Source organism: Salvelinus sp. IW2-2015, linkage group LG20, assembly GCF_002910315.2.
Source record: "Salvelinus sp. IW2-2015 linkage group LG20, ASM291031v2, whole genome shotgun sequence".
NCBI lineage: Eukaryota > Metazoa > Chordata > Actinopteri > Salmoniformes > Salmonidae > Salvelinus > Salvelinus sp. IW2-2015.
In genome coordinates this window covers 74,785,961-74,795,494 of record NC_036860.1, presented here as the reverse complement: position 1 = coordinate 74,795,494, position 9,534 = coordinate 74,785,961, and the positions used below count along the sequence as shown (strand labels likewise).

The 9,534-nt window shown below is 44.3% G+C and overlaps 1 protein-coding gene across 1 annotated transcript in view; it reads left to right on the top strand.

The window, feature by feature from the left end:
• Positions 1 to 4,652: 4,652 nt before the first annotated feature.
• The window catches only part of LOC111980148 (3',5'-cyclic-AMP phosphodiesterase 4D-like), an 11,222-nt gene continuing 6,340 nt past the window's right edge, over positions 4,653 to 9,534 (top strand). The window contains exon 1 of the mRNA XM_024010803.2: positions 4,653 to 4,742. Within this exon, the coding sequence (XP_023866571.2) occupies positions 4,653 to 4,742 (90 nt within the window). The remainder of the gene's footprint in view (positions 4,743 to 9,534) is intronic.

Here is a 9,534-nt window from a genome sequence, read left to right as displayed (position 1 = left end):
ACTCTACCACAAAGGCCTGATTGGTGGAGTGCTGCAGAGATGGTTGTCCTTCTGGAATTTTCTCCCATCTCACAGAGGAACTCTTAGAGCTTTGTCAGAGTGACCATCGGGTTCTTGTCACCTCCCGACCAAGGCCTTCCCCCGATTGCTCAGTTTGTCCGGGCACCCAGCTCTAGGAAGAGTCTTGGTGTTCCAAACTTCTTCCATTTAAGAACAATGAAGGCACTGTGTTCTTGGGACCTTAGATGCTGCATAAATGTTTTGTACCTTCCCCAGATCTGTGCCTCGACACAATCCTGTCTCGGAGCTCTACGGACAATTCCTTCGACTTCATGGCTTGGTTTTTGCTCTGACATGCACTGTCAACTGTGGGACCTTATATAGAGAGGTGTGTGCCTTTCCAAATCATGTCAATCAATTGAATTTACCACAGGTGGACTCAATCAAGTTGTAGAAACATCTCAATGATGAATGGAACAGCATGCACCTGAACTCAATTTTCGAGTCTCATAGCAAATGGTCTGAATACTTATGTAAATCATGTTTTTTTACATTTTATTTTTTATAATTTGCAAAAATGTCAACCTGTTTTATTTTGTGGTGGCCAGATGGAAGCCACTCCTCAGTAAAAGGCACATGAAATCCTGCTTGGAGTTTGCCAAAATGTACCTAAAGACTCTCAGACCATGAGAAACTAGATCCTCTGGTCTGATGAAACCAAGATTTAACTATTGGGCCTGAATGCCAAGCGTKACGTTTGGAGGAAACCTGGCACCCTCCTCACGGTGAAGCATGGTGGTGGCAGCATTATGCTGTAGGGATGTTGTTCAGCAGTAGGGACTGGGAGACTAGTCAGGATCGAGGGAAAGATGAACAGCGCAAAGTACAGAGAGATCCTTGATGAAAACCTGCTCGAGAGCGCTCAGGACTTCAGACTGGGGTGAAGGATAACCTTCCAACAGGACAACGACCCGAAGCACACAGCCAAGACAACGCAGAGTGGCTACGGGACAAGTCTCTGAATGTCCTTGAGTGACCCAGCCAGAGCCCGGACTTGAACCCGATCGAACATCTCTGAAGAGACCTGGAGCGACGCTCCCCATCCAACCTGACAGAGCTTGAGAGGATCTGCAGAGAAGAATGGGATTAACTTCCCAAATACAGGTGTGCCAAGAAGACTCAAGACTGTAATCGCTGCCAAAGGTGCTTCGAATTACTGAGTAAAGGGTCTGAATACTTATGTAAATGTCATTTCAGTTTTGGATTTTTTTTTTTGTTGTTGCAAAAATTCTTAACCTGTTTTTGCTTTGTCATAATGGGGTATTTTGTGTAGATTGATGAAGGGGGAAACTATTTAATATATTTTAGAATAGGCATTTCTATCTGGAATAGTGTATCTGAATGCGATGCCTCAGATGAAATAAGCCGCGTATTTCATTCATTATCAATGGAGAAAGCTCAAAACTGCGGAGGACAGCAGAGAGGGGGATGGTGGGATTTGTGTGAAGCATAAACACAATCAGAGGTTAAAGCCGTAATCAGCAGGTTAGGAAGAGTATACAACCATTCTAGGGGGCACTCTGCCACAAATGTGCTCATTTGATCTTTTCCAGCTCCAAACAGCYTGGTGGCGAGTCAATAAGCAAGTCTAATCTAGGCAAGCAACAATACAGGCTCCAGARATCACAAGCCAGCAAAAAAAAGTTACACACACACTCATAAGCACACAACCTCGTGTGATGGATAGCTGTCGGCTATATTAGCCACGATTTACCGTTATTTGGTGCAGCTTCAAATGTCGAACAAAGTTGGAAATTGTCTCGCCTCTGTCTGTAATTTTCTTCCCACACGTTTTGCAAGTTGCAATCTGTTTTTTGTTTATACAGCGTCGTCTTTATATCCGAAAATAATACTTTTGGGTATCATCATTCCAAGGCCTCCATCTGAATTCACCCGCCGACGTTCCTCTGCACTGCCACACACAATTTGATTGGCTGCTGTCCGATTCAAACTGTAATCCGTTAAATGAAGAGTTGATGCGCTGCACACTTTTTGTAATAGCATCATTTTTTATATTTGGGTTTGGGGAGGGTATGAAGTCAAGTCGAGTCATAAGGCTCAAATCCAAGTCAAGTCACGAGTCATTGGTGTCAAAGTCGAGTTGCAAGTCATCATATTTGTGACTCGAGTCCACACTTCTGGTACATAGTGTCTTTATTGATATAAAAAACGTTTTCTATATTAAAGGGTACTTCGTTTAATATTACAGGCTTTTAAAATGTAATATTGGTGCACAATTTCTACTTAAAATATCAAAGGGACTCAAAAGGGACTCATTTCGTGGAACGACCAGTACACAATAGCAACATTGTCTATTGTCGAAAAACAAACCTAAATAATTGCAAGTGGGTGCAGTAAAATGTAATTAAAATCGTCACAGAACCATTGAGCACATAACATAAGCCAGCATCTCTTCATATTTATTTTGGGTAGGACAAATGGAACGAATAGATAGACATAGATCTATATTATCTGCATTATGCAACCGAAAACTACAGTTAATAATGAATGTGTAGAAATACAAAGCATCCATGAATAAAAAATTAATAATTATATTCATACACATACTCAACATATGATAGAAATTAGTGCTGTGAATGAAAGTGAAATGTACAAGTAAAATTAGTATTTCACCAGAAGGTGGCACTAGTTCATTACGGTTGATGTGCAGTGAATTTCTTGAGGCTGAGAGCATATGAGCTCCTTTGTGTGTGTGTTTTTTTGCTGTGATATATCTATACAGGAATGTGCAGCTGACTCCAAGTGACTGTATGTTTTAAACTCGCAAGTGTGCAGTCTTGTTTTRCCCAATGTGGATGCCTGTTTGTGGGTGTGCCTGTGTGGCTGGCATGAGTGTGTTCATGTCTTTCTAAGCATATGCAGCTGTTTCAGTTGAGCTTTCTGCGCACAGCGTAACCCTTTATGCCTTTTGTGTTCTTCACCTACAGYTTTCTGGACTGTAATATCTTGCTGCTGAGCGCTGGAAATTCTTGGCCACGTTCCCAGCAGCGCAAGGTCATGGCTAAAAGGGATCCAGCTTTTGTCAAATTAACTTCAAAAGTAAATTTTCGCATTTTACAAAACCCTTTTCCTAACCTTGACCTAAGTCTCATAACCTGCTACATTAATTATACTAACCTGCTACGAAAAGTCAAATCGGACTTTCATTTGACAAAAGCTGGATCCCTTCTAGCCATGACCACACGCACTGGGGCTGATTTAGCCAATGTTCCCACCCAGGAATCCAGGACTTCTGACAGCAACCAGGCCAGACTCTCTTTCAAGGCCACACTCCGTCAGCCTCTCCAAGGCTSTGGCCCAAGGCCAGCCAGGAACCTCTCCCTCAAAAGGCTGTCTCCCGTCTTCATGGAGCTCCCAGAGAAACAGCCACTCTCTCCGGRGACAAAATGGCGCCGGAGGAGATGGCCGCCGTTTTACGGTCTCCTAACAAATTGTGCTATTATGTGMMMTTTTTTCGCAATATTTGGAAATTATTTTGTACATAATGTTTCTGCAACCGCATCTTACGGAAGAAAAGAGCTTCTGGATATCAGGACAGCGATCACTCACCTCGGATTAGACGAAGATTTCTTCAACAATGACAAGCAGGACTCACACGATATTCTCCTAACACCCCACAGGGCAGACATTCCAATTATTCGCAAAAGAAAGCGACGCAGAGGACGAAGAGCCGGATGCCTCATCCGGACCCGCAGAAGGCAACTAGGAAAGCTGCCGTTACCGTCAATATTACTCGCCAACGTGCAATCATTGGACAATAAACTAGACGAGGTACCATCACGAATATCCTACCAACGGGACATCAAAACCTGTAATACCCTATGCTTCACGGAATCGTGGCTGAATGACGACATGGATATTCAGCTAGCGGGGATACACTCTGCACCGGCAGGATAGAACAGCACACTCCGGTAAGACTGTGCATATTTGTAAACAACAGCTGGTGCACGAAATCTAAGGAAGTCTCTAGATTTTGCTCGCTTGAAGTAGAGTATATTGTGATAAATTGCAGGCCACACTACTTGCCTAGTGAGTTCTCAGCTATACTTTTCGTGGCTGTTTATTTACCACCATAGATGCTGGCACTAAAGAACCGGCCATCAGTCAGCTGTATAAGGAAATAAGCAAACAGGAAACCACTCACCCAGAGGCGGCGCTCCTGTGGCCGGAGACTTTAATGCAGGGAAACTTAAATCAGTTCTACCAAATCTCTATCAACATGTTAAATGTGCAACCAGAGGGAAAAAAATTCTAGATCACCTGTGCTCAACACACAGAGACGCGTACAAAGCTCTCCCTCGCCCTCCATTGGTAAATCCGACCACAACTCTATCCTCCTGATTCCTGCTTACAAGCAAAATTAAAGCAGGAAGCACCAGTGACTCGGTCTATAAAAAAAAAGGTCAGATGAAGCAGATGCCAAACTACAGGACTGCTTTGCTATCACAGACTTTAACATGTTCTGGGATTCTTCCAGAAGGAATACACCACATCAGTCACTGGCTTTATCAATAAGTGCATTGAGGACGTCGTCCCACAGTGACTGTACGTACATACCCCAACCAGAAGCCATGGATACAGGAAACATTCGCACTGAGCTAAAGGGTAGAGCTGCCGCTTTCAAGGTGCGGGACTTTAACCCGGACTTACAAGAAAGCTTTGTAAGCTTTCTTGTAAGCTTACACGAAAGCTTGTAAGCTTCTTGTAAGCTTACACCGGCTCCAACGCTCGTCGGATGTGGCAGGGCTTGCAAACTATTACAGACTACAATGGGAAGCACAGCCGCGAGCTTGCCCAGTGACACGAGCCTATCAGACGAGCTAAATCACTTCTATGCTCGCTTCGAGGCAAGCAACACTGAGGCATGCATGAGAGCATCAGCTGTTCCGGACAACTGTGTGATTACGCTCTCCGTAGCCGACATGAGTAAGACCTTTAAACAGGTCAACATACACAGGCTGCGGGGCCAGACGGATTACCAGGACGTGTGCTCCGGGCATGTGCTGACCAACTGGCAGGTGTCTTCACTGACATTTTCAACATGTCCCTGATTGAGTCTGTAATCCCAACATGCTTCAGCAGACCACCATAGTCCTGTGCCCAAGAACAAAGGCAACCTGCCTAAATGACTACAGACCCTTAGCACTCACGTCCGTAGTCATGAAGTGCTTTGAAAGGCTGGTAATGGCTCACATCAACACCATTATCCCAGAAACCCTAGACCCACTCCATTTGCATACCGCCTAAACAAATCCACAGATGATGCAATCTCTATTGCACTCCACACTGCCCTTTCCCACCTGGACAAAAGGAACACCTATGTGAGAATGCTGTTCATTGACTACAGCTCAGCGTTCAACACCAAAGTACCTCAAAGCTCATCACCAAGCTAAGGAACCTGGGACTAAACACCTCCCTCTGCAACTGGATCCTGGACTTCCTGACAGGCGCCCCCAGGTGGTGAGGGTAGCAACACATCTGCCACGCTGACCCTCAACACTGGAGCTCCCCAGGGTGCGTGCTCAGTCCCCTCCTGTACTCCCTGTTCACCCACGACTGCATGGCCAGGCACGACTCCAACACCATCATTAAGTTTGCTGACGGACACAACAGTGGTAGGCCTGATCACCAACAACGACGAGATAGCCTATAGGTAGGTCAAGACCTGGCCGGGTGGTGCCAGAATAACAACCTATCCCTCAACGTAACGAAGACTAAGGAGATGATTGTGGACTACAGGAAAAGGAGTACCGAGCAAATCCCCATTCTCATCGACGGGGCTGTAGTGGAACAGTTGGAGAGCTTCAAATTCCTTGGTGTCCACATCAACAACAAACTAGAATGGTCCAAACACACCAAGACAGTGTTGAAGAGGGCACGACAAGCCTATTCCCCCTCAGGAAACTAAAAGGATTTGGCATGGGTCTGAGATCCTCAAAATGTTCTACAGCTGCACCATTAAGAGCATCCTGACTGGTTGCATCACTGCCTGGTACGGCAATTGCTCGGCCTCCGACCGCAAGGCACTTCAGAGGGTAGTGCGTACGGCCCAGTACATCACTGGGGCAAAGCTGCCTGCCATCCAGGACCTCTACACCAGGCGGTGTCAGAGAGGAAGGCCCTAAAATTGCACAGAGACCCCAGCCACCCCAGTCATAGACTGTTCTCTCTACTACCGCATGACAAGCGGTACCGGAGTGCCAAGTCTAGGACAAAAAGGCTTTCTCAACAGTTTTTACCCCCAAGCCATAAGACTCCTGAACAGGTTACCCGGACTATTTGCATTGTGTGCCCCGCAACCCCTCTTTAAGCTGCTGCTACTCTCTGTTATCTTATATGCATAGTCACTTTAACGATACCTACATGTACATACTACCTCAATTGGGGCCGACAACAGTGCTCCCGCACATTGGCTAACCGGGCTATCTGCATTGTGTCCCACCACCCGCAACCGCTCTTTTTACGCTTCTGCTACTCTCTGTTCATCATATATGCATAGTCACTTTAACGATACCTACATGTACATACTACCTCAATAAGCCTGACTACAAGGTGTCTGTATATAGCCTTGCTACTCTTTTTCAAATGTCTTTTTACTGTTTTATTTCTTATTACCTACACACACACACCTTTTATTTTCCGCACTATTGGTTAGAGCCTGTAAGTAAGCATTTCACTGTAAGTCTACACTGTTGTATTCGGCGCACGTGACAAAGTAAACGTTGGATTGATTTAAATAACCAATTTCTCAAAACTGGCCTGCCAAACCCCATTTTTTTCCCTCTCCCTCGCCTGATCTCTCCCGACCCCACATGTCACGCCCTACAATGTCACACAACAGAACTCTTTCTCATGTAGTCTGGAAGCAGTTAAAACCATGCTGTTAGATGTGGAAGGCCAAGGTTTAAATGGAGAAAAGTTTAATGCAACATTTGAATAGAGCTTTGTCGGTGTTGAAAAAAAGGTATTTTTTTGACTTTGTTAGAGCATGTGTTGGAGTAAAATATCAGTTTTTGATTACACACCTCATGCAGCCATGTGGGATTTGAAAAGTGATGGCATAGGTCTGGAAAGTGAAAACGTATTCAGGACATGTTTTTCCACATAACAATACATGCACAAATATGAACCTTGGGTTGTGCACACATTCACTCGTTTAAAAACACACACAAAACCGATTGATTCTTTAGTATTTCATTTATTTTTTATAAAAAGGAATGCATAAAAAAAAAAAAAAAAGTAACCACTATTAGTGTTAAGATGTACCGTTTTACCACAGGCATTCGTGACTATGGGACACACCAAGACATTCCATAACATGAACCCACAGTTCTACATACATACATACTGCTACATACTTACATACATAGTCATTGGCATATATTTATAACAAATCTACAGGGCTACAAACACATGAATGAAGGATAGGTATGGTGCCGCTTGTCTTTTAAAGAAGAAAACCCGGGAGAGAGCAGGGCCGTCAAGGCAAATATGGAATCTGCCAAAGTGCTTTTCACTATTCCTACTGGTCTGGGCCTGGATCTACATTTATATGCTCAGGTTTATTGTGAAGGGAAACACATTGGTGTAACAGAGCATTTCAGGTGGATTCCAGGCTCGCTGTCTAACTAGCAGACTGTAAAAACCTGCATGGAAATATGATGAGGACCGAGAAGCGGTGCCAACGTGAGCTGTGAGTGTGTGTCTGTACAAAGGCAGATGAGGGTTCTTCCTGAACAGGAACCCGCTTTATGAAACACAGGACTTCCTGCCCGTTAGAGGAAGTAGAGTTTAACTTAGGTGTCTAAGGAGTATAAAGAGGGCGACCTCTCGGTGTAGAAGGGAATGGAGACCCGTTGCTCCCCCTTTTAAAACTGGGATCTTTCTCTCGTTATGGAGGGGAGAGGATTATTTGGGAAAGATGAGACGTGTTTACTCTGGACTTAAATCCCATGTCTTCCTGTGTTGACAGGAACACTGTTACTATTTTTCAAACCATTTCGACCTGGAACTGGCTTGGTGGTGATATTTCCTGTTTATTGTTGTGGTCTGTTTTTAAGACTTCCAGTGGAGATTGACCTACCCTGTTTAATCCACCCTCTGCAACATCAATGACCAAGTCAATGAATCAATAATACTGGCAACAAATAGAGCGGTCTCGCCTCCCAAACACTTCATACTTACATTCAGCCCATTCCCCTGGAGCAAGGGGCCAATAATAACAGAAGAAAGCACACTCTTTGCACTGCCGTTGCTTACAAAATCTCAAGACAACAGTCCTGTTGCTTATGGGCTGCTGGGGAGTGTCATTGAGGAAAATGCGTTTTCTGATTGGCCCTTTCCTCTTAAAACGTTGGTCACAAAAGACGAACAGTAGAAGCGAGAGGGACAGATTGAGAGAGGAGAGAGGAGAGAGAGGGAGAGAGAGAGAATTTAATGAAAACAAGCTGAACTTACTGGAGTAACCCAATACACATTAGTTTCTACAAAGGAATGTGTAAGAACTGTCATGCAATATACGTAAGCAGAGTATTTGTTTTGCAGTAATCAAAGGATCTATGCATTTAATATATGAGGATATAAGCCCTGGTTAGATGGGTACTTGTAAGGGTTTTGGCCTGCATGGAGTTTAGTACTGAGTGAGGATAGGTCACTGCCTGGGTGCCTCACGTCTCTTCTATATGAGCAATGGCCTATGATGACTGTATCGTTCGATAATATTATAATGCACTCAGGGAAACATCTGTGGTTTAACCTTTCAAGAGGGTGACAGCCATAAACAAATCACACAACGCTTACATGTCTACAAAGTGCCAATATGTTGAAAGCTTTCCATTATCAGGGCGCAGTTTAAAACACTCCAACAAACTCAGCATTCACGATTATGGTATTATGTATATGTGTCTGGCGATTTGGCTTTCCATAAGAGTCTGCATTAATGTCAAAAACAAGCGGACATGCCAGAACATTGAATTCATTATCGTTTTTATTAATCAAGAAACTCCCTCAACAAAAGGATGTGGACTTCCACTCTTGTGAAAGTCCCTAAGGAAAATGTTGGAAAAACATTGTTAAAAAAAAGGGAAAAAAGGTCTCAGCTTGCATTGTGAATTCAATTGAATATACTTTGAATTCACTCAGGATGCATTGTGTTATCACGCCTCTTGTTGGTGGAATCGGTTTGAATGCTGATTGCTGAATCACACATGGTTATGATTGTAATGAGAGTCAACGATGTGGAGCATCTCTCCAGACAAACCAGACAGACGGTCCTTCTGTGTGGCAGTCTGACTGGGGATGGGGGGGGTTCACAGGGTGTGCTTGCCTCTAAGTCTCTTCAAACCTGCACACAGCCCCCATTCACACACACATCCCTCTGCACACACCCAGTCTAACAGACATGGCACGCACGCCACACCACATTCAGAAACACCCACACTTGTGATCTCTCTT